The 26,936-nt window shown below is 24.6% G+C and overlaps 1 protein-coding gene across 1 annotated transcript; it reads right to left on the bottom strand.

The window, feature by feature from the left end:
• Nucleotides 1-241: 241 nt before the first annotated feature.
• On the bottom strand, nucleotides 242-3,868 carry LOC145839479 (calcineurin B homologous protein 1-like). The gene is made up of 2 exons (XM_082947052.1): nucleotides 3,763-3,868; nucleotides 242-516 (listed from the first exon to the last, which is right to left on the bottom strand). The coding sequence occupies exons 1-2, from the start codon at nucleotides 3,858-3,860 to the stop codon at nucleotides 351-353; spliced, it is 264 nt and encodes an 87-aa protein (XP_082803178.1). The 5' UTR covers nucleotides 3,861-3,868; the 3' UTR covers nucleotides 242-350.
• Nucleotides 3,869-26,936: the final 23,068 nt, after the last annotated feature.

Here is a 26,936-nt window from a genome sequence, read left to right as displayed (position 1 = left end):
AAAATGGTAAAAAGTATATTTATGTATACCAAAGTTTAAAAACTGTATTAATGTTTTACAAAAAAACAACATCTAATATTTAGATTAAGCAATTTTCTTGAATAAAAGGGTATAAACTATTAACATATTTTATGGATATAAATAGTTCCAAAAACAAGTCTAAAAAAATTACCTAGAATTTTTGAAAAAATAAACAAAGTTTAAAAATTAACTCAATGTACCTCAATCTTTGAAGAGCTCTTAAAAAACTATTACGTAATCGGAAGATCAATAACATTATGACGTAATCAAGATTATTGCGTCACGACAATGAAATCACAGATCACGTGTGGAACATGTGGCGTCACATATCACGTGTGGAACTTGACGCTCATCTGCGTTTCAATAGTGACGTCATTCATGATCATTTTGAACTTGTCATACGTGATCTCCCTGCTCAACGGGGAACTATCCAGGATGATCCTCTCAGCCATGTTCTTCACCATCTCCTGATCCGTGTCCACTCCCACCATCATTCTGCGGGAGATTAGATAAAATAGTAAATAAGGTAAATAAAAAACTAAGGTATTTTACTAAAAAAAACATAATAAACTCCTACCATCATTCTGAGTGGATTATTGTAATTTAGAATATTTTAATAAAAAACACAATTTAAAGTGAACAAAAGTATTTTAATTTTTTACCTCCAACCTTGAATTTAGTAATTATTAACTAGTAATACATTACTTTCTTATTATAATTCATGAACAAACTAAGTAACTTAAAATATACTTTTTTTAAGGAGTAATCGATTTAAGATAGACTGATTAAAATAAGTTTAAGTGCTTTACAACATGTAAAGATGTAAAAAACTTTGTTATTGGCATAAATTAATAAGAGGAGCTAACTACAGAAGCTTGTTTAACTAATTTATAAGAAATAGTTGTTTTAGATGAAAAATGTGTTGGTTTTGAAAGTAGCAAAAATATTTATAATTGTTTTTTGTAAACTTTTGGTTATGTTAAAATAGTTGTTTCACTTTTTAAAAGTTAACTGCATGTTTTTAGCTTGTGGTTATTTATAATGATGAGATTCAAACCTGTCGTTTTTCAAATTATAATGGTTTATGACATAAAGCTGTCATACTAAGAATAAAATATATGTTTAGTTTTTGCTTCTAAAAAGAACAAATATATTTGAATTAATAAGAGTATTTTAGTTTTTAGATCATAATAAATAACGCACATATTTACAACCAGAATCTTATTTTTACATAAAATTGTTTGAATGAAAAATTTTTTTTTTATTCAATTTGAAAAATAGATAAATTCTATATGGAAAAATTTATTAATACTAAGTTAAAGCTATTTGAGGTTTGTTTTCATTTATAACATTTCAATGTTTAGAAATTGTACTATTTATACTCATTTGAAAATATTTTTTCAAAAACAAACAGTTAAAGCTAGTGAGAAACAAAAATAAAAAAGTTTAATTTGTTTTGTCTACAACAACTATATTTTCAATATTTTTAACTATAACAATTCAAAACTAGGAGTTTATGCTTAAACCTACATTAATTTCACTTTTAAAATTAATGTTCTACTATTTAACGAAAATTTAAACAAAAGCATGTGAATTGAATTTCAAAATATTGTAAATATTGTAGTAAACAAGTATCTTGTTCAGCAAAAATCATCATAAATTCTAAAGTTTGTTTTGTTATCAGCTTTTTTTAGTTTATTTTAGTTTTTATTTGTAGTTTTATTAACGGAGATTTATATTAAATTTATTATTGGCATAACTTTTGACTAAAACAGTTTGTGATCAAAGTTTTAAGTTTGTTATCAAAAAGTATTTTGTCGTAAAATAATTAAATAAACTTGGTTTATATAAAACATAACAGTCATTTAGAAAAAAAACTATGGTTAGAAACTATTTATCCAAAAACAAAAAAGAAACTGAAATAAATCTTTTTGTCTATCTTTGCTTACTATAAATACTTCTTTTTATTAAATATATCATGTACTATGTTTTTTATCAATACATGAAAACCTATTTTACATGTCAAAATGTCAAACTGAAAAACAAAAAAGTTGTTTTAAAGTTCAACTTTTTATACACACAAACTTGAGGTTATACCATATCATACTATTACTTCAATTATAAAGATAACAACTTTATAAACATTATTATTGCAGATATAATTGCAATGAACTTGTATTTAAAGTGTAGGCATTATTAGAGAAAAACTTATTAAATTGATGTTACTAGGAGTATATTTTTCTTAAAGATAACGCATTCTTGTATGAAAGACTAATACTTCTCAGTGAAAATTTATAAATTATTACATAAAGGTTTATTTAAGTTTCTTTTTTGTTTTTGGATAAATCGTTTTTAACCACAGTTATTTTCTTAATTAGTGTTATATTTTGTACAGACAAAGTTTATTTAACTATTTTACGACAAAAAAAGACATTTAGTCGTATAAGTTTTATAGATGAGATTTTAACTTTTTACAACCGATAAAAGCTTAAAAATTGAAAAAGCTTACAATAGATTGTTAATCATAATACAGTCTGGTTTTGTAACACTAATTAATTAAAAGCTACTGTTCGTTTTCTGATGCTTAAACATTCTTAATAATTAAATTAAAATGGTTTTTATTGGCAAATAATTTAACATGTATTTATTTAAAAACAATATTTCTGCTCTTTAGCCTTAAACTTTAACAAACATATGAATATTTAATAAAAATAAAACGGTTAAATAGTGTAGTAGCTTGTAGGCAGAAAATAGTTAAGAAATAACTTAAAAATGATATTTTGAAACGTTTAAACTTGTTTTAAAAAATTTTTTAAAACCGTTAATTAGTTTAAATTTAGATTTTAAGTTTAGAATGTGGCTGTAAAAATTTAAAAAAAAAGTAAACTAAATTAAATTAAGATTGTTAATAAAAGTATGTGGCATGTTTAAATTGTGGTTTTTACGGTTAATTATGTTTTATTAGATTAAATTTTACTTTTCTATGCTTATTACTACAAAATGTGAAATTAAAGGTTAACAGGGTTTTATTTTAAGTAAAGTAAACCAAAAAAAAATGTATGCTAATTACGATAAAACTTTTATTTTTATTAAGGCTTATTTAGCTAATGCTCAGAGAACAAATTATGTCCTATTATATAATAATAGTTTACCTAACTTCTTATTCTATGTGATTAAAGTATTATAATTTAAGAACTAAAAAACAAAGTAAGTGTTTTATGTAAACTTATAAATTGAAAAAAGGGGCTCAGAGAACAGAAAATATTTAACACAATTTTTATTTTATTCCCAACACAACTATGAAGTCACACAGACAATTTATGATTATTATGTATCCATTATTATCGTGTTCTGATTATTTCTAACACCATTTAAGGTTTCTTCTTTAAAACTTAGCTATGGTAGGAATTATCAAACCTGAAGTTTCTTTTAATACACCTGCCTGATAATTTTGTAGTATTATTACGTCACAGTCCTGATAATTTATTTGTATTACGCGAAACGTTTGACTAAGACGTATTTATTTGTATTTAGACTATGAAGTCACACATAGTTACCATAGTCATACCTTACCGTTACCATAGCTTATAACAATTTCCAACGCAGTTATGACGTCACACACCTTATACTGTCATTATGACATCACACACCTGATATTTTCACAATTATGACGTCACTTACCTGATATTTTCCTATAATGACGTCACAAATCTTTTAATATTATTATGACGTCACACCCACCTGATAATTTCCACCACGTTGTCCTTCCTGATGACTCCCTTGCCGTTGGTGTCGTACATGGAGAACAAGAACTTCAACTTTCTCTCCCTCCCGTTCATCTCGTACTTCCCCTTCCTCGCCGGTTGAAACGTCGACAGTGACGTCACAAAGCCGCAGAAGTCCAACGAGCGTTTGCCGTCGAAGAACGAATCGGATATCCGGTCGGCAAGCGGATTGATGCTAAGACCTGGTATTTCGTGATTAAAAAAATGATTTATTCAAGTTTATCAAGTTGTTGAATAATAAATACTTAGCTGGTTTTTGTTTCAAATTTTTGTTCTTTAAATTAGCACCCTCTATGTTTTTTTCACATCTATTTAACGTTATAATTTATTTTTAAAGAAAAAGTAGCTAAAATGCATTTGATTTTAAGTCATTGTAGCTAAAAGTACTGCTAAAAGTATTATGAAAAATATAACGGTTTACGTTTTTCATAAATGCGTAAAAACTTCTTTACATGTCAAAGTGTCATTCTAGACAACATCATTTTTGTAAGTTTAAATATTTATATACATAACAAGCTTTAGGTTGTACTATATCGAAATATCTCTTTAATTAAAAAAAAAACTTGATTAGATAAGTTTCCGCACAAGTAGAACACTTTGTTTCAAAAATGAACTTTATTAAACTTAACTCATGAAGGTTTATTTTTAAAGTATAAAAAGTATACGTGTCATATTCTTGTATGTTCAAAATCCTAAAGGAAAAAAAATACTCGTTCAAACTTAAAGATTGTTTTATTAGATTTAAAAAAACGAAAAATTTTTAAAGTTATTTTACAGTAATAAGAGCTTTCATAAAATACAAAAAATTCAAATCTCTTTTTAAAAGAAAAAAAAAAAATAATAATTTTTAGTTTGCACTTTTAAGTTTATAAATACATGAAGCTGATTTTATATTAGCTTAGCAGCGTACATAATTATTTTAATCGATTTATGGCAAAAATTCGCAAATAAACAAAAATTTTTGAACAATTATAAAAACCTTCAACTTTCATGAGATCTTCCCGGTTTAAGTATCCCTTTCCTCCGTTATCCAGGGATTGGAATCTGAAGCACAACTCGTTGAGCTTCCTTGAAGAAAATCCCGTCTCCTCCGTCAGGGATCTCATCTCTTCAGGCTCGATGCAACAAGACGACTTTCCTCCCATTGTTAATTACTTATACTGTTGTAATTAAATGTTAAGTTTTCTTAGTTTTATTAAAGTAAGTTTATTAGATTAAAGTGGCTGTAGTACTTTTATACTTGTTATAAATCAAGAAGAAATGTAATTTAAAATGTATAATAGTTTAAACATGTTTGTTAACGACCCTATGATTAAAAGTTGAGCTGTAATGTACTTAAATAATACTTAAATTTAGTATTTTTACATCACTTTATTAACTAAAAAACTATGTATAAATTGTTTTAACGAATGTATGTTTAAATTACTGCTAAAAAAGGTAAACATTACTGTTGTATGTGTCTTTGCTTAAAACTATTATAAGCTCTTACTAAACGAAATTAATTCTTTAAATAAATTTGTCTGACGTGCTTTAGTTTAAAGCTACATAAAAATGACTTAAAATATATTTTAATATTATTGACAACCTAGCTTAAAACTCTGTGCAAAACTTTTTCTGGAAAATAAAATTAACTTTGGTCAAATAAAACACGTGTAAATGTTTTATTTAAATTAATACGATTATTTTGTTACTTTTCAATTAAATTTTAACAATAAAAGTAAAAAAATATACTTATCGAACTTAAAAAGTACTATATATAACAAACAAAAAAAAATTATGAACAGTACTAAAAATTTAATTTAACTTAAAGTAACCTATATAGAAATTAATATTTAAAATTTTCTTACAGAAAAAAAACTAATAATAGCAACACAAATTTAATTTAATTAAACTATTTAAATAAAAATAAGAAATAAATTTATTTCACTAAATAACAATAAATTTCCATTAAGTCTTTATTCTATGTAGTTAGATCATTACCCACTGTGTATAATGAAAAACACAAGCTGCTTTATTCACACTGTCGCAGTTGTTTATCCATAACAAACAGAAAATAATTCTCTTTCTGGAAAAAGAGGCTTTAATATCACAAAATGTCTGTGCAATTAATCTTATGTGACACAGCAGACATTTTCAAACAAAATTCAGACTGTTTATTGGCAGGAATTTGCAGGGGCTGAGTTTTAATTGATTTAAACTTCAAATACTGCTTATTTGTTATAAACATTTTAATTTATTGACGTTTAAGCATTTTTAACGAACATATGTTGGCTTTTTGTAATAGATAATTCGATAAATTGTTTTACTCGAAATTATTTGAAATTTATATAAAAACTTCAAAAAAATTTTTGCCTATAAGATTTGCTTTTATATTTAAAATGTTTTACTCTTTAACATGAAAGAAAAAAAATATGCTACAAAACTCCTGCATAGCAAGAAGAAAAATAAAAACAAATGAAAACTTATAAATAAACAAAAAACATTCAGCAGCAAAACTTTTATGCAAAAACTTAAGCTGAAAATTTCTATTTATTCAACAAAAACAAATTATAACAGGTTAATAGCTCAACTATAAAACAGATGTGTTTTTTTAAAGCTTGGAAAAAATTGAATTAAGGTTAAACAGCCTACTAACCATTCAAACTAGCAAAAGCTCCAAACTTCATAAAAACATAATAGTGTAAGTTTGTTAATGTATTATTATATAATAAGTATTATAAAAAAAACATTTGTAAACTGAAAACTAAAGCTTCACAGAAATAAAAAATATTAATCAAATATCTCTCAAGATAAAAATAAAGCTTTGATTTTGACTGAATAAGACTTTGAAATAAATGATTTATTGAATTATGCAATAGGGCAAAGTACAGCTGTAATTTTAAAAGCTTTGAAGTAATTTTTTGTGTTGAAGTTTATGTTACACTGACTTTGAGTCTTTAAGTAGAGCACAATTGATTAAACTTAGAAGTAATAAAAATTTTGAAATTTTGTCTTATTGTTAAAATTAAGTTTTATATTTAATATTTTATTTTTAAGTACATTGAATGGAGCTATTAAACGAACCGAAAGTGTAATAAACTTTTTACAAAAAAGTCTAATTGAAAAAATTCTGTGTTTAACTAGTAAAAAAAAATCAAATAAAACATAAAAAAAATAGATACTAAAATTTTATTTAAAATATGAAAAAAAAGCAAGTATTTTGTTTTTTAAAAACAAACATATCAATTCAAAGCTACACAATTTAACACAAACTTACTCTAATATTTTTTAATAAATATTGCTTTGTATGTGCATTAACCTTACTTAAAAAGGCTTTTAAGTTTAAAAAAGCTTACAAAAGCTTAAAGTGACAATTAGCTGATTTAAAAAAGTAAGAAATTATAAAAAAATAACCGATGAAAAGCATACTGATTTACTCAAAACAACCTTCTTTATAAAAAACTTTATATTTAAATCAAAAGCAGCATATACTTAAAGCTGTTCACAATGTGTGGAAGTCAGCGGCTTCCACTATTCAACTATGACGTCACAACAGCAGAAAAAGCATCATGACAACGATATCAAGCGATAACATATCAAAATAGGAATCAAAAACTTTTTGTTTGCCTGTTTGTTACATACAAGAGTTCAAATATATTGGCTGTAATCAGCAAAAATGATCATTTTTTCTTATTCTCTTCCTACAAGGAAGTAAAAAATATGTAATTTTGTGTAATTACCAGTTAATTGGCAATGGTTTATTTACTGCAGTTGGCTAAATTAACAGAAAGCTGATAAAAATTAATACATGTCTCTTATTCAAAAAAAAATATAATACCCTTTTTACCAAGAAATGAGCTGTTACTAAAAAGTAAACAAACTGTTATGAAACGTCTACACACACACTTACAGTATTTCTTAAAAAAAACATTGTAACAAGTTTTCATCTGCAAATTTCAATAAGCAAATTTTCAAGCTGCCTCATTGTATTTCGCCAGGCTTCAGCACAAAATTAAATTGTGAAGTGCCTTGCGCCTCGAACAAAAAAAAACTTCAATAAACCTTTTCGTGTGCGAGTGTTCGAGTATTGAGCGCACATTTCCTCTGTGAAAATTTCTCCTTTCCGCTTGGCTGCACACATCACGCCGATTGCTTAATCAATTTTGGCTGCTCGCTTTTGGATGGAAAATTTCAAAGTGGATTTTCAACGGCTTTTGTTTAATTACAGTCGTGTTTTAATTTAATTATTTCAAAGCTTTAAAGTTGTATTAGTTGTGAAAAATTTTTCAAAGCTTCAGCATGCCTTCAAAAGAGCTGAGACCGGCTTTTGGCCATCAAAAACTAAGTAAATGATACTTGAAGTTTAGTTATAAAATTTGCTGCCTGATTAAAGATAACAGAGTGGTTGTAGCGTTTTAAAGTAATCTCATACAGAGCTCATGGATAAAATCAATCAACAATATGATGTTTTTGTTAAAAAACATTTTCAAGCTTTAAAAAGCAAAGATGAAGCCAAGTTTTTGTACAAAAGCTAATTCAGCTAAAAAAACTAAGAAAATGCAAAAAAAAAGAAGCTTTACTTTTTGTTTATAAGCATGCGAAAACAGAAATCGATCAAAAGCGGCTGTTTATAAATTTGGCAGTTTATTTTGTGTATTATTTATTGCTTGGTATTACCATTTATTGATCTGTTGTCTATATTCTTCCAAACCACCATGTAACTTTTTGTAAATTACTTTTATTCGTGTCTTTATCAGGAAACACAAACAAATATTACAAACTATAACTACAATTTAAAGAAAACAGCTGTGCTATTTTTATTTACTTTATATTTAAAAAAACTCAAAGTAAAGTTTCTAATCATATTTGCTGCAATCAAATAAATAAAAAAAAATTAAATGTTTTTCAAAAAGATAAATCTTTTGACTATGTCGCTTACAATGTGATTTATCTACATTAAACAGCTTTCGTTTTCAATAAATATCAAATTAAACTTTTTCAAAAAGAGTATTGATTTTCATGTGATAAAATATATACTTAAATAAATCTTAACATGGTATATATCGATATTTTCCTTAAAAATGAATTATCAAGTTCAAAAGATTGTTTTAACATGTACTAAGGATAATACAAAAAAGTAAAATATTTGTCAATTAACGGTAAACCTTAAAAAATTAAAAGAAAAATTTCTAAACTTATCAAAATCAGAAGTATGACAACAACTTACTTAAATAAATATATATATTTATGTACAGATTACTTGTTCTTAAGTTGATAAAATCTTAGAAAGAAAATTTAAAAGACTTCAAAGGTACTAGTTTAGATAGCTTAAAACAAAAAGGAAATTCTACTTTAAACTTTAGTTTTGATTTAGCTTGTAGTCTGTAAATCAGAATGACCTACGGAAAAATAATTTATTTAATCTGTAAATTAGTCTATGATTCACCATTATTAAATATTTTATTTCCTCCGTTGAAAGGGCTCTATAAATATCTTAACAAATACTTCATAAAAAAAATAATAACTCTTTCATTGTACTTTAGAGGAAGTTTTAGTATTTTAGTTAGTTTTACAAAATACCGCTATATATCAATACATAGCTAGCTTTAATTACGATCAATATGCCTTACAACAGTAAAAAAATTGACTTTTAAAATTTAAATGCTAATTCTTAGAGGTAGGTAATAAAATTATGAATCAATTTGCTTTGGCTTTTTTTTTAATTTCTGAGACTTTTAGTAATTTATATCTAAGAAGCTTAGTTTTATGTTTTTGATAAAGCTAAATAATAAATTTATTTGATTAATTAAGAATTTAGTTTTCAAAAATTTTACTTTAATTATGCAGAAAACTAACTAAATGTCTTTACTTATTTGATAACTATATATTTTTTCTAAAAGTTTTGCAGTAAGTCTATAAGTTAAGCGTTTCAACTACAATTTCAAACTATGGAACTAATTTTTTATAAAAACTTTTATCTATAGTGATTTATATGATTTAATTTTGCTCAATACTTTAAACTTTACAAAGTTGAACTTCTATTAATTAAAATCTTGTTATTTCACACCTCACTTCAAAATTAAATTTATTGTGTGATATAGTAAGTAGTAAGCAGTAGAGAAAATTTGTTCATAATGTTTTGTAAGCTAGTGAATTTATGGGTTTATGTTTAATAAGGTTTTAATTTAGAGCCAGATTAAATTTAATGGTTTACAATTGATTACTGTTTTGATTTTGTGTAACAAAAACGTTGACTGTTTGGTAGTTAAATTGAAAAAAAGCGTAACAATTTCAAACTTCTTTTAGGAATACATTTCAAGATAGTATACTTTCCGTAAATAACGTTTTTGATTTTGCAAGTAATATATAGCATCGTTTTTAAACTTTGATTATAATTGACAAATTAAAACAGCAACTTTGTTTTCAAGGGATGATTATGACTAATTTTAATTAAATAATTTCTGTTGTTGTTATTGTAAATTAAGGCTATATACTTTTATAAACTTTTTATTTAAAAAAAAAAATAGACACGTATTTAGGTTGAATGTAAAAGGCAAAATATTCTATAAAATGTTGTACTACAGTTTACTAGTAAAAAGTATGTTTAGTTCACTAAGCAGTAAAAATTACTTACTAAATATTTTATAAAGGTAATGCCAAGTAGAACCAATTATAATTTTTCACTTATAGGTCACTTTAAATACTTGGTGGCAAAGGTCAGATATCCGAATACAAACAAAGTATATTAGTTTTACAGTTTTAATTCTCTTGGGAAGCAAGTTATATAGGAATGACATAGGTACAGATTTGTAAAAGAATTAAGGAACGTACCAAGGAGTAAAATAAAGTATTGTTTTAGAGAGGGTTATTCTACCATTTTGGCCTTGTCAGAATTTGTTAAAAGGACACCGTCCAATTTTAAAGGAAAACGCAGTTTTTTTTTAGTCTTTTTAGATTTAAGTAAAGCATTTGATAATGAAGACAGAAACATTTTACATTGAAAATCGGAATGTTATCGTGTAAGAGGCAATACGCATTTACCAATCCATATCTAAATGGAAGGAAAGAGTCAACTTGTGAAAAAAGTGTAGTTGAAGTACCACAAAACTTAGAGTTAGAATCGTTATTATTCCTAAAACGTAAAAAAGAATTACAGAATAAAACTAGTCTTAGCAAATTATAGAATGTTATATAAAACATTAAAAAACTCATACATAAATGACAGCTAAAGTTTTAAGATAGAACTAGAAAAAGTATTAGGTAGAAGTATGCTTTTATATACAGTAAAGAATATTTTTTGAAAAGTACATAATCTTAATATAAAAAAAAAGCAGCTATTAAAAATTCAAATAGTTATATAAATTTGGGACAAATATTTAAACTGGTCAGAACACATAAAAACTAAAAATGTTAAACTATAAAAACATTGGTCAAATTTAAAAAAAAAGTTCTTAAATTAAAAAACATTGTATTCAATCTTTATTTTTCTTTTTAAAAGCGATGTTTTTTGTTTATAATGGTATAACAAATTTTTTAAATGATGTCAATATTTCATAAAAAATAACTTAAATGCTAAAAGTATGTTGATCGTATAAGAAAATTAAAAGAAAAAAGTTGAAAATTATTAAATTTGAAAAGATACTTTAAAAAATAATTCAAAAGATTTTAATTCCAGTTGTGTTGTAAAGTTAGTTTGAAAAATTTTGTTTAAAACAAAGTGTTTTGTTTTGTTCATTTTATTGAGCTTTTAGTTATATAACAAACCAGTATTATTTTAGTTATAAATGGACAGTAAAACTGTTGAAAACTTAATGAAATTTTTATACTTTTATAAGGAAAAACTTGTTTATAAAAAGATTTAAACTTCGTTTTACTAAGTTAAAAAATGTTAAAGAATTACTAAAAATGATACCAGAGTTAATAACAACTTGTAATCTCAGAAACATTTTAATTTCATAAAATTTATCATCTAAAAATTGTAATTTACATATTTTAAGTAGATTACAAACTTTGTACAATTGTAAAATAATGTTAACTCGCACACATATCTTTTTTTATTGTTTGTTATTTACCAATGATACTGTTAAAATAAGTTTAGTTATTAAAGTGTTTAGAATCACTCCAATCAGCAACAAACTGTCAGAATAATTAGAATTTTATAAATACTGTTTTAAACGTAAAAATTTGTAATTATTTCACGCTTTGCTTTTAAACTCGTACAATCATCGCTTGCCTAAGAATTCATAATTCTAAAAAACACAGTTAGACTTGTGCTAAGTGTTCACTTGAAAGCAATATCAACACTTGAAAATGTTAAACTTAAACAAACGACAAGAAATTATTTGCACCATTTCGTTTGAGAGCTCTATCAGCAGCTTTAAATTTCAATTTCGATAAAACTTAATCAAATTTGTTACACTTTTTAATCTGATTAAGGTTTGAAAGCCTCGATAATTAAATTTAACTGTCAGAGCCCCATTTAACACAAATAATTTCATGTTTAAATGCGGTTAGTAATTTCTTAAAAAAAGTTTAAAACTAATTAATAGCATTTTAATCAGTTTACACCTCAGGTCATTAATATGGAAAAGTTTAGTTTTTAGTTTTTTATGTTCATTAAGCAGACCAAATTTACTATAAAACACATATAAAAAAACCGTGTTCAATTAACTTTTTACAGTATACTGTATATAAAACAAGCGAGTTTGAAGAGACTTATTATAAAATTGTATACTTTGTAGACGAAATACATTGCAGACGAAAATACTTTGAAACTGTGTCTGACAGTTATATAAAACTGACAAATATAAAAGATAACACATGATTTTTATCTATTATTTTTGTGTTATAACTTTTAAAACGTGTGAACTATGTTGTAAAGTTTTGTTTAGTATTAATTGTTGTTTTAAAATATGAATTTATTTATTGTTCTCAAAGACCCAATAAAAATAAAACGGACAAAAGTTAAATAACAAAGAATAATAGTTTTAAATTATTTATATTCTTTAAGTATTTAAGTACATAAAACTTTATTTTTTTATTAGTTCTTTACTAGAAAAATGTTTTAAAATGCACATTTAAAAACAAATAATCTACAAAACAATATCATTTAAGCAAAACAAAAATGTTATTCTTAACTGACATTTTGTATATTATTTATTACCCGTTTATTTTTTCACTGTTTATTGTCAGTTATTATCTAAAGCACTTTTGGAAAGTCTAGTTTAAAATATCAAAAAAGAGACATAATCCAATTAGATCTTAAGCTGTTTTTAAGATTTTCAGCACTAAAATCTTCAATAAAATTATGGATAACCGTTATTAACAGTTGAATACACGCATGTTTGTTAACGCAGAAAATAAACTGTCAATCAAAAGTTCATTTTAACTTTTCAGGTGTATAATGGTCAAAGTTAACTTGATTAAAACAGATATTTATTTTAATTAAAAAACAACAGAAATTCTTGCAATTATTTATTTTAAGATTTTTTGCGAAAAATAAAAACAGTCATCTGAGTTTGGTTGATTTTACTAAATCTTAATTAAATTTTTTTTACAGTAGATCTTAATAAAAGTGCATATTGTTGATTTTATTTAAGATTTCGAACTTTCAGTGGAAAATGCATTGAGAACAGAATTTGAAGGCAAAATTTTTAATTTTGTATTACGAAACAATGTAATCTGTTTTGTCGTTTTCAATACCAACTTGGCTAAAATAATCACAAATTTAGTAATAATTTTTAGTCATACTTACTGTTTGTAAAAATTTTTACAGAAGCATCATCAATAAAATTGTTCCGTAATACAATGTTAAGAAATACTTCTAAAAAGTCTTATCTTAGTGATAAACTGCTTGAATAACAGTAAACAAGTTTCACGAAATTTTGCGAGATTTAACAATGCTTAATAATATTCTTGACGGTTCGAGCTACTTACGGTTCGTAATTTAAAAAAGTAAAAAGTAAACTAACTAGTAAAAGGTCTATATTTATTCTTGAATTTAATGTTTTTGGTTATTTAGCGATTACAATAGCTAGTTTTAGAATCCTTCTAAGACATTTTATCTACCATTTAATAACTTGAACCTCTGTTTCTTACTTTTGATTTCCTTTACCAGTAATAGCTTTTCCATTTTTTTAAGTTTTTTATATAACTGCAAGTAAAGGTGTTTTTTATTAACTTATAAACATAAAATTTTGAAAATATCTGTTTCAAACTGTAAGGTTTCACTCAAACATCGTATTTTCGTATTAAGATTGACAGTGGTCAACGTTTACTAAGCTTATTTTGTAATTAACGTGATTGAGTTAAGCTTGTTTTACATTCAATAACGCAACAAAACTAATTGTATTATTTAGTTAAACTATGAAAAGTCTTGCAACGTTCAATTGAGTTTAAATTTATGTTTCATATTTATTTAAATGCATGAATTTAAAAACCTTTTGAAATTTTGAATTGCTTTCTTCTTTTAAGCTTTGTTTTTCACAATAAAATTATTTATCACTTTTTCACATAACTTCTTTTATCTATAATGGCTGCCAAAAAACTTTGAATCTTGGAGAAACCTGGATTTATATAATTAAGGTAAAAAAACGGGAAAAGATTAGAATTTAAGTAATTTTGTAAAGTTCTTAAAAAAAAATAAATAAAACCTTAAAATATGGATCATATTTTTTTCTTATCAAATCAAAATACACTTAAAATACCTTTGAAGAACCTTTTACAATGTTGTTATACTGTTACTCACAGTTTTTATACCTTTAGTTTAATTTTATCCTAAAAAGGACGAAAAAACTTGTTTTTTTTAAACTTGAAGGAAAATAACTAAAATCCTTTGACAACCCTGTGTATGGTAATTTAATTTTATCAAGCTTCTAAACAAGTTTTGTTTAGTTTTTCTTTGAATGTAACATAAAAAAATTTTTGTTTACAAGTCCACCAAAAGTTTAGTTTTAACGCTTTGTTATTTAATAACCAACATTGTTGAAAAGTTGTTTTTTTTTTGTTTGAAGACTTTAAAATGTTTCTATAAGATTTGAAAAAAGCTCTAAATGGTTTTTCTAGGAAAATTTTTCTTATTTTAAGAGTGGAGATTCTAAATATTAGTAAAATGTCAGAATTTCTTACTAAACAATCATAATTCATTGATTTAAAAGAAAACGATACGTGAAAATGTAAACTTTTTTTTTATATATTGTTAATCATTATTGTTTAATGTAAACTTTTTAAAACACATTAACTAGCTTACCCTTGAAGTGTTTAAAAGTTAGACTGAAAGTTTTCCGGACATTTTTCTTAGTGTACTTTTTTATCAAAGTAAAATGTCAGGACTTGTGATTAAAATGGCTCATTTTAATTTTTAAAAAGTCTGCAGCAGTTAAACACAGTTCAAGTTTAAAAAACTGAAACCTTATTAAAAGTTTTCAGGGACTATAACTTTCTTAAAAGTTTAAAGTTATAAAAGTAAAAAATTAATTGTAAATCATTTGTTTTTTTATGACTTTAAAAAATAATTTTATTGAAAGAATTTTAAAAACAGGGTTATCCCAAAAAGGATCTTTTGGACCTTGGGTGTATCTTACTAACATTTTTAGTTATGCGTATAGTTACGGTATGTGTTTTGCAACAGAAAAAAATTAAAAAAAAAGTTAAGATACTTTTTTGTAAACAGTTTACCAAACACTGAAATACAACTACCGTATAATATGCCTGAAAACGAAACTTCTTTTCAAGAATATCTAAAAATGGGCAATTCATAAAAATGTTTAACGAAAATTTAGAAAAACAACTAAAAACTGAGAAGTCTTTGTTAGAGTTGTTTGATAGTCATCAAAGAAAAATTTTTAGAGGCTCATTTCAAAACGTTAAACAAAAAAATATAGCTTTAGCTCATCACAATTTAGTAGTACCTGCTTATTTAATTGAAGTTGAAGAAAAAACTAATGTAGACGATATAATTAATGAAAAACTTTATAGTGTTTTAAAAATAAAAAATTATACAAAAAGCAATGCTATTTCTATTACAAGTCAGAATTTAAACGAAGAAAACAGTGCTCATAATGAAAATATAGAGTTTACCTTTACAATGATAGCAAAATATTTCAAGTAAAAAATAAATGAAAACCATCTTTGTAAAGTTGATTATATCACTTCTGCTTTAGAAAATATATCAAGTTGTTATATGAACAACTTTCTTTTCAATTAATTAGCTCATTAAAACTGAAAGATGACGAAAAAAAAGATTATTACTAAGCTTCTTGATAAGAACAGTGATGATTACAAGTTTATTTTGCGTTCATTTGATAATAAAAATGTGAGGAATTTGCCAATAATAAGAGTTGTTCAGAATTAGCCATTCTGACAAAAAAAGTTTATGAATTTAAAAAAAAGTATTTTTACCTTAATGGAGTTGCAGTAAAAGAAATAAAAGATATACTTACAAATGGTTATCCTGAGTATCAGAATGACCTAGACGAAAGATTTATTTCAATTAGGACTTACAACTGACTTAAATTTTGCAATTAGTCGTGGTCGCAATCATTGTGAAGTAGATAACATAGTAAAAGAGTGGTCATTTGTATTTGTTGTCTGTTTAGAAAAAAACTATAAAAATTTAAATCAAAAAGACCGTAATTTGATTGAAGATAGCAGAAGTAGTGTAGCAGGAGAAAGATTGTTTGGTAAAGATGAACATGAATTTTTAGAAAATCTATCTAATTAAATTCCAGCCTACTTCATTGTATTTGAGGGAGACGAAGTATAAATAAAAATAAGATATTTTATTTATGAATTTTTTTTTTGCTGAAGTATACTAAGTTGAAATGTTTTTATATTTCTGTGAGTTTTTTTGTTAAATTTATTCCAAAACACTTATCTAATAACAATACATATATCTTAATAACATGTTTTGTGTTGCTGTTGTGTATTAGGTGTTACAGTGAACTAATATTACTTTTTCGTTTTTCTAAAGGTTTTTGTTTACAAAAAAACTTTTTATGATTAATAAAACTTTTTTTTTAATTGTAGTAAAGACTTAAGTCCTAAAACATGGTTTAAAGATAGTGTTTATATACTACTTCAAGTTTCTATTGATTTATATACTAAATGAAATATATGAATAGACATAAGAAGAAAAACGTAACCGTTGTCTTTTATTTATCTTAAATAATTTAAAAAAATGTAGTTTAAACTGACTCTATTTCTATCATTAGTAAGCTATATATAAGTTTTAAGTTAAATTATAGAAGCTCAGGATAGTAGTGATTTATCAGACACACAAATTGGAAATTAGCTAGTTTCGTTTTTCATTTTACTAAGATCTCGGCAGAACAGAATTCAAGTTAAATTAATTTAAGTTTTTAAAATTTTTTATGCTAAATTAAGATACTATATATTTTTTTTTTTACTTTCTATACTATGTGCTGGATAAGTTTTAAGTCGTCGGTTTATGTTTTCCAGACATATTTTCCTGTAAATTATGTAAAATGTAGGTATAAGCTCGTTAGACTTTAACTGACGTTTTACATTAGATTTAATAACAATACGCGTGCTACAGATATCTATATAATTTTGTTTACGTTGCACTGCAGTTAGATAAATAGATTTTAAATACAGAGCTTTTCGGCTAAATATTGTTACTTAAGTGGCAGTACATACCTAAAAAATGCGTACTTATGCAGCAAATTAAAAACAAAAAAAATTGTGAACCACCTTTGAAAAAAGTCTAGACAGGGCTCTGCTTACTATGTTACTTATTTCACATAAATTATTCGAAATTGATTATAACTATATAAAGTAGCTATTTGTTTTATCTTGCTTTATTATATAAAAATTATTAAAAAAATTAATATTCATTAGTTTAATGATAAATGTTTATTCTTATCTAAGTCTATTACAATATACCACGGTTTTCAGATTGCTCTTGAGCAAATACCAAAACCTACTCAAGCATAAAACTTTAAGTAGTAAAAATCAAATGCTTGTTTATTAATTATTATTTTTACTTTTTTATTTTAGAAGCCATTTATGTTTTTTTGAAAAGTAATTTATTTTTTATGAGTATTTATAATAGAATAGGATTTTTGTTTTTAAGTTTAAGTAAAAGAGCCACATTATAAAAATACTACTTAAAGTTTGGTATCTTTTTTTTTTTTTAAACAGCCCTACTATTTAAAGTTTTTAAAACAGTTTAGAAATAATTAAAGTCCATTTTGTCAAATTTAGTTAGATAAGAATTTAGTTATGTAAAGCATATTAAGATTCACAATGATTAATTTAAAAGTTGTCAAACTCTTTAGATTTAAAATTGGACAGCTTAGAAAATTAAAGTTAAAGATGTCAATGTTAGTAATCAGTTCACAATTAAAATCAGCTAACCTTAAGTTTTTAAGTATGCTTTATAGTTGTTTGATGTGTATACAGGTTTAGATGAACCAGTTGTTATTGAACTAAAGTGATAGCTTCAACAACTACAACTACATAAAACGCTGTTAAGTATTTTAAATATTAAATGTCATTTTAGAAAAAGCTGTAATTCTATAACTATAGTAATTTATGATTTTGACCACTAAAAGTAATTTTTTAAATACACTCCAAACTATTGTAGTACATATTGTTTACTTTAGTTTTCCTTTACTAACTTTTATTGAAGTTTTATGATATCTTGGAATTTAAATATTAGTTTTCCATGTAGACAAAGTAAATCTACATCTATTTCATCTTTAAGTTTGTTAACATCTATCAACTTATTTTTTGTTAACTAAACTTAACTTACTAACTTTTTTATTTTCAACGTTTTAAACACTGTTCCTAAAACAACATTCCCAAACATTAACTTCATAAAACTTTTTATCACTCTAAAGGTTACAAAATTTGTTAGAATTTCTATATTAGAAAATAAATGATTTTTTTTTCCTAAGTCAACATATATAGTCAATAATTATTCTAATGACTTCGTCAAGTCTTGCTTTATTCCTCTGATTTTTTATTTCTGTCCAGAAAACTTTATTTATCTTTATAGGGTAGCCAAAAAATCTGTATTCCAATAAAAAAACCTAGAAATTATCAATTTAGGCACAAAAAAAAATCTTGGAAAACTTTAAAAATAAATAAGTTTAAAAAAAACCTGAAAATTTAAACAGAATTCAATAAATAAGCTCAACTTTTTATATGCTTATAATGTGAAGTAATTCAAGATAAAAAAATCTTTCATTAAGAATAAATAAAAATTAGTACAATTTACTTTTTGTCATAAAAAAACACATTTCAAGTAGGTTTTCAGAATTCATTATTCTTGTATTCTTTTAAAGAATTTTATTATACTTTAACTTTTATTTAATACTACTAGTGTATCAAAAACATAGTTTTTACAAACCTTAAACAATACTATCTATGGTAATTTTAACCATCTATTAAACCAATCATTTTTTTTTTGTATGCTATTAAAAATTCCTTAATAATAATACTCGTCAAAATTAATTCACAATCAAGTTTACAAACTTAGGAAAGTCAGGTTATTTGAAAAATTTAGAAGACTAAATATTTTAATAAATGGATAATAGTTTTTAAGCATAAGTGTGTTTTAACTTAGACAAATTTTTCATACAAAATAGACTTAGTCAGTGTTTTTGGAATAATGGTAGTTTATGTCAGTTCAACTGCTTGAAATTTGATTTAAAGAAAAATGATTTTAATCGTAGGGTACAATTTAGTGTAATTTTAACTGTTTAATTAAGTTACTTATCAGCTTTACTTTTATTGAAATTAATGAAATATTAAGGTTTGACATATCACTAATATTAAGGGTTGACATATTCTTGATAAATCAGTATATATTGAAAATTTTAAAAATATCATGATAGCTCAGCATACTTTGAACTTATGTTTAAAACTCAGGCTGACTTAGGATAGTTTTGTTATAAGAAAAAAACTCAGGGTAGTTTTAGGTTTTCTTTGAATATCTCAGAAATTTTTTATCAAAATTTAAAATGAGATAAACTTTAAATACTTTGTTATTTTATATTATTTTTTCCTGAGGAACTTGATTATTATCAAATTTGAAAATTATTATTTTTCTATTTAAAAAACTAAGGATGACTAAGGAAATTTTTTTGACTCAGAGAGTGGAAACCTTGAATATTAGTTATATGTCAAGATTTGTTAATACAAATGCTTTAATTTTTTATTAAAGAATCAGTTTTTTTCTAATATATTTTTTAATTCTGAATTTTATTCCTATCAGGCTTCGAGTTTTGTATCCAAATACTATTAAATAACACTCCTTAAGTATAATGTTAATTATGTACTTAGCATTACCATGATAATTTAAGTTAAGACTACTTAACATCTTATAACAATAGTAAAGTAGTTGGTACATAAATTTTATACTTTTACCAAAAAGCTTATTTAAAAAAAGGAATTATTTTGAATTGATGATAGGAAAAACAACAAATTTACTTAAAAAATTGAAAAAAAGTTTGTTTTTACAACAAAGACGTATATTTAAAATGTTTATATTTTAATTTAATAAGTTTGTAACAATAAGAAAAAAAAACAAGTTTTTAACGCAACAAAAAGGTTTGTTTATATGCTTTGCTTATTAAGCAAGATTTTAGAAATACCATAGATATTTTAACCATAAACTTAGGCTTTTTAATCTTTTTGAAAAGTTTCTTTTTGAATAGTTTCTTTTTATTTTGAAACAATATTTTGAAATTTTCCTGATGATTTGTTGAACTCCGCTAGTTATTTATTGCAAAACTCAGAATTTAAAGTTTTTGTGATACTGAAGTATAATTTTTGTAACGTAAAAGTAAGTTTTTGTTTTTTAATAATCAATATTTTATTTTTTAATGGCATATTTAAATTTTCAAAAATTTTAATAATTGATTATGTTTTATCTAATACGGGATGACCACAAACGTTTGTAAACTTCATTTAGGGCAGCTATTTAACTACTTTATAGTGGATTTGTTGTCACGTTTTAAGTGTATCAGTCAGTGAATTTTAGACTTCCTTGCCAGTCATAAATCTTAGGATTTTTAACAGCTTAAGTACCTAATTGAAGTTTGTTGTTGGACATTTATACCTTTTATGCAAAGCTATTATTATTTTAATATTTTAGTATAATGCGTTAATATGAATAAGATTTTATAAAGAAGTTTTTTGTTGAACCGTTGAAATAGAAACATTTTATATGTTCTTATTAATTATTGGTTGGTTTAATATTAGAAAATTAACCCACTTATTATCTTATGTTTAATTGTTCAAAATACTGTTGAATGTTCTAAATTCATTTTAATTAATGTTAGATGATTTTAAATAAAATTATTATTTTGGATTAAATTTATGAAACTTAATTTATGCATCTAATCTGTTGTTTTTAGTCATTTTAGTCATTTTAGTCATAATTTTTATTACTTATTAGTGTTTATTATTCTAGAAGATTAGCACGTCTCCCTTTTTTGTTTATATATATAATATATTTGAAAATAAATATAATCAATTGTTTTATCCTTATTTTTCCTCTCTGAATTAAGTTTTGCAATATTCAAAGCCACTGTGTGCTGCAGATCTGCAGTAAGTGTTTAGAGTGTCGGTACGTTTTAAGTAAAAGGGACAGAAAACATATTTTGTAGAAAATTTTGTATCAGGTAGTCAGCAAAACAATATTTTTTACTAGTAGATTTTCAACTTGTTACAAATGACGTGAGTTATAATTTTAAGAACTATTATGTTAAACACCAAAAACGTAAATGCACTAAAATAGGGTTTCCTAAGCATATTTCCACTAGGCTCCCTTAAAAGATATAAAATAACTATGGCTCCCTCCGACAAGATTCATTAATGAAATTAACTTCAAATAAGCTATCAACCCCATGCTTAGTCATATGGTCCTCCATTAACTAATTGACTTCTCAGTTATTGCCCCATTAAAAACCTAAATTTCTCTAAAAACCCCTAAAAAGGTCACACGACCCACTTTAGGAAACTTTACCCTAAATTGTCTGCCTATAATAAGCTAATATTAGCAAAAATTTGTCCTTTTTTCAATCTGACATAAACGAGTGTACCTTTCGAAACTAACCTTCTAATTGTTAGGCATACAATAACTACTTAATTATAACTTACTTACATGTCTGTATTAACTATATTTGTTATGTTAAAGATTAGTGTTAAATATATATAACTAACTAAGAAAAACTAATTTTTAGTGTTTAAACAAATATAAATGACAATGGAATCAATAAAAAACGAAATATATAAATTTTCAAAAATGCACCCTAACTGTAGAAGTTTCCTACAAAGTGCAGTTGAGAGGGAAGAAGAGAAAATAAATAAAGTAAAAGATAAAAAATACGGAAAGTTGTTTCTAAAAGCTAAAAAAATATGTGAATATGGTGTTGAATGTTTTAAAAAACCTGTTCTTCCTGGTTTCAAATACAGACTTGAACTGTTGAAAACCAATGACCCAGACTACAAACTTCTAGCAAATTCAATAAAAATTAACGATAGTTTACAAGAGGGTACTAAGCAAAAAACTCAAACTTTAAAGAAATACAGAGTAATATCAAATGAAAAAAGTTCAAAAAAGTCAAACAGTTCTACTCAGATACTTTTGCTTCATGGAACAAAAGCACAAAATGTAGAAGAAATTCTAAAGACAGGATTTAAACCATCAATTAGAGGATTATATGGACCAGGTGTATATCTTACTAACAGTTTTAATTATGCATATAACTATGGTATATGTTTTGCGACAGAAGAAAATACGATTAAAAAGTTTAGATACTTTTTTATAGACAGTGTAACTAATTATGTAGAAAATTTTCAAAGTAATCGATTTAAAACCATATCTTTTGAAAGTTATCAAAGTAAAGAGCCATCGGTTAAATTATTTAAATGTGGTTCAACACAACTGATAAATTCAAAAAGTCTAAATTAGACTTGTTTGACAGTCAAAATAGAAAAATTTCAAGAGGTTCATTTCAAGACCTCGATGAGGAAAAGATAGCTCTAGCTCACCACAATTTAGTAGTACCTGCTTACTTAATTGAAATCGAGGAAAAAACTAGTGTAGACAGTATAGTTAATGGAACACTTTATAGTCGCTTAAAAATGAAAAAGTATAATAAAAACAATGGTGTTTTTACAATAGGTCAGGAAACTAACAAAGAAGACAATTGTAAACATAAAAATTCAGACTTTTGTTTTTCAATGATAGCAAGAAGGTTTAAAGCGGAAATCACTAGAAATCATCGAGTAAAAATTGAATATCTTATATCAAATTTTGAAAATCATGCTGGTCTCATCATGAAACAACTTTCAGTTCAGTTTAGTAGCATAATTAAATGCAAGGATAACAAAAAAAGGAAACTTAGTACAGAACTTCTGAAAAAAGAAAATGATGATTACGAATTTATTTTAAGTTCTCTTGAAAAAGAAAATGTTGAAAAACGGCCGAAAATTAGTGATTTGTTTAGAATTCACGCTACTGACAATAAGAATAATCTAATGTTTAAACAAAAATACCTTTATCTTAAAGGGATTAAAGTCGATAAAGTGAAAGATATTCTTATAAATGGTTATCCTAGAACTCTTAGCGGCTTAGATGAATTAGATTCAACAACCAACAACTAATTTATATCGTGCAATTTATGAAGGTAAAAACTTTTGTGAGGTTCATAATACAGTAAAAGAATTGTCGTTTGTTTTCGTTGTCTGTTCTAATAAAAATTATGAAGAGTATGACAGGAAAATCATAGAGGATAGCAGAAAAAGTGTCACTAGAAAAGGATTATTTAGTAATTATGAATATGGAACCGTAAAAATTCATTCCGATTTATTTCCAGCCTACCTGATTATTTTTGAATCAGATGATATGTTTAGTTAAATTAAGTATTGATTATTGTGTTAATTTTACAAAAGTTTATGAAAACTTTAATGACACTTTTAAATTTTACTTCAAGTTATTAGTTAAATCTTTCAACTTAGAAGGTTTTATAACTTATATATACAAGACACTTAATTTAACTTTTAACCTAAAATTTTTGATAAAACTGAATTCAGTTCGTTTGCTTAACAACTAAACTTATTAAGTAAATTTAATTGTCGTTTTTGGAAGAAAAAAACCATAAGCTGCCTATTAAGTAATAGTTAGTTTTCACCATATTTATTGTATTTTATATAGGCAAATAAACGAAAAATAATGTAAAAACTGCTTTGAAATTAAAAAAGTTAAAAATGTTTAAATATTTTAACAATGTTTGTTTTTTATATTAATCTATTATAAAAAAAAAAGAAGATAAAAAGAATTTAATTTTTATTTGATACAATTAAATTTACTGTATTGCTTTAGTTGAAACCAAATAATACAAAGCCAATTTAAAATTATCCAAGTTATTATAGTTATTAACGAGAAACTACAGTAAAAACATGATTATTTATATGTTAAATGTTGAAAACGTTTTAAGAAGCCGGTCTAGGATTACCATAAATGTTTTAACGCCACAAATATCAAAAAAAAAGTCTTGACAAGCCGTTTATTTGTTTAAATTTCTACATTACCTTATTTAAAATTCAACAAAACATTGAAAAGAATGTTTATTTGATAAGTAATACATTTTTTAAAACTTAAAGTAAAGGGCACATTACAAAGTATTTGTAATAGAAACTAAATTTTTTAAATTTTTTAATAAAACAAAAACAAAACGATTTGTAAATCATTTAAATCTGAAGTAATCTAAAATATACTATTGACTTGACAACAAGAGAATAAAAATTTTTCATGCATTAAATAATTAAAAAGCTTTTTTTTCCCCCAGAGGTAACGAAAAACGTAATAACAGTCACCACTGTACAAATTTGTAAATTTTCAGTTACGAAAACAAAAGTTTTGTTTCTCCAAATTTCTATTTCAGTTTTAGAAATTAAAAAATAACTTTTTACCAGAAAGAAGCAACAAAGTATATGTGATAAAAATTTATAGAAACAAAATTTTATTACAGATACTTTGTTACTTCTTTCTGGTATATAGTTATTTTTTAATTTTAAACACGTCGTTTATGTGACAAGCAAATTGTATTGAAATCAGAACAGTTCAGTGTATAAACAAAAAACAGTTATCAAAGGGCATAGATAGTTTTATTTTAACACCAAAGCAAAGAAAAAAAAGTCTACAATTTTATTAAATGCTATGCTACTGTCATACATTTCAGAACATTTAGTAAATTGCTTTGATGTTTAACAACTATAGCTTATACATCTTTAAAATATTTAAAATGGCATTTATTTTTTATCAAAAAAATCTGTACTTATAAAAAAGCCAACCTTTGTAAAAAAAGGATCTCGGTAAATCGTTGTATCTTTTGTAAATTGGTTCTAAAATCGTAATAAAAATATTATAGTCCTGTAAAGTTCTTAAAAACGTCTTAATTTACACAGGGTGCATTTATGATTGTTGTCAAATATAAAATAAAATCGAGCTAGACTCGAAGGTTGCATTATTCCCATTAAAAGAAAACTTTAGGCTCGTTTTAAAAAGAGTACTGTGCTTGGTAAGCTTTAAAGGTAACCAACCCAAAAGTTTCTCGTGACCTACTTCTCAGTAAAATACATTGTTATAAATTTCCATATCTATGTCAATTGTAAATATAATATAATTTTTACGATAACCGTTTGTCAAATTGTCTTATACTTGATTATTTTTAATTCCGTTGAGGTAAAAATATTTGTATTTCCCTTTAGAAAATTCAAATTTGCATAACTCTATAACATTAATCAACTTTTATAAGATAATCCCACCTTTAAAAACACAAGGGAACTACAAATTTTTTTAATCTTCAAAAACTCAAAATAATGCGAACGTTTTGTTAAAAAATGATAATTTTTAAATTGTAACAACATTGCTGCTTATTACAATTGCCAGAGTTCAATTATCGTACTAAAATCTAACTGCAACACAACTACTCAAATGTTGTACTTTAAGTAAATTAATAGATGTTTATTCAGTATTTAGAGTTTCTTTACAATTCTGATGTGCTGCTATTTAGTATCGTTTTGTTATTAAAACAATTTATTACACCTATTTCAAGAAAAATAAACATGACATTATCAAAATATATATATACTAAGAACCAAAGTAGACTAAAAAGTAGTTATACAGCTTTTTTGCTTCTTTTTTATTATAGTTTCAGGAAAAATTTAAAATTGCCACACAATAATTAGGACCTATTTTAATCTTAAAAAAGCTTAGAGCATTTAAAAATTTTGTTTTCAAGTTCAGGATTACTCTAAGTAAGATATACTTTAAAAAAAACGCAAATTAGTTATAGGTATATTTGATAATCTTAGGACAAATCTTATTTAAGACTTTGAGCTAGATATAGTATAAATAATTTTGTTGATTAAGTTTATTTAAAAATGTTGAAAAAAAAAGTATTTGAATAAACTCTATTTATTTTACTCAGGACATTTTTTGTACAATCAAAACAGTTCTTTTGACGTCAAGAAATTAAGCCATGAATATTAAAAAAAAAATATTCTAGGTTTGTTTGTTCACATGCTTAAATTTTTTCTAAACTAAGTTAATCAGTTTAAATTTTTAAATAGAGTTTTTTTTTTCAAATATGGCCTAATGTTTGTACTTAAGTACTTTTAAATAATACTCTCGAATTATATCGTCAAGTTTGTCTAAAGCAGTTAATTTATAACTAAATTAAGAAAATTCAAGATTTTATTGTATAATTAAGATATATATATGAAAAAAGAGTTTACTTTTTTCTTAATATCCTGGTTTAATAAGCTAATCTTTTAAACTAAATTACAACTTTAATTTGGTACTAAGCTACACTAACTTAAGCAAATGTTAGTCTAAATTTCGATATGCTAATCTAAAATTTTAAAATTTATACAAAAAGTTTTAGAAAAGTGTTTAATTTATTTAAATGTTTTATTTAAGCATTTAATCACTAGTGTGCATCCGTTGCCCCTAAAAAATGAAAACATAGGAGCAGCTAGAAGAAAGATTATTTTAGGTTTGGAAATCACCTAAAAAATTATAACTAAAAATTATGATATAAAAATTACAAAGCACAAAAAAAATAGTTTCCTATCTTTTCCACTGTCAAACTTGTTATTTTTTATGAAAAGAAC

The sequence above is a fragment of the Thalia democratica genome, chromosome 6, assembly GCF_965202585.1.
Source record: "Thalia democratica chromosome 6, ktThaDemo2.hap1.1, whole genome shotgun sequence".
NCBI lineage: Eukaryota > Metazoa > Chordata > Thaliacea > Salpida > Salpidae > Thalia > Thalia democratica.
This window is presented reverse-complemented; position numbering and strand designations above follow the sequence as displayed.

Excerpts from the sequence above, each read along its gene's own strand:
- LOC145839479 (XM_082947052.1), bottom strand. The coding sequence starts at position 3,860 with ATGAACGGGAGGGAGAGAAAGTTGAAGTTCTTGTTCTCCATGTACGAC. Across the intron at positions 517-3,762 it reads AACGTGGTGGAAATTATCAG|AATGATGGTGGGAGTGGACA; the intron begins GTGGGTGTGACG and ends AATCTCCCGCAG.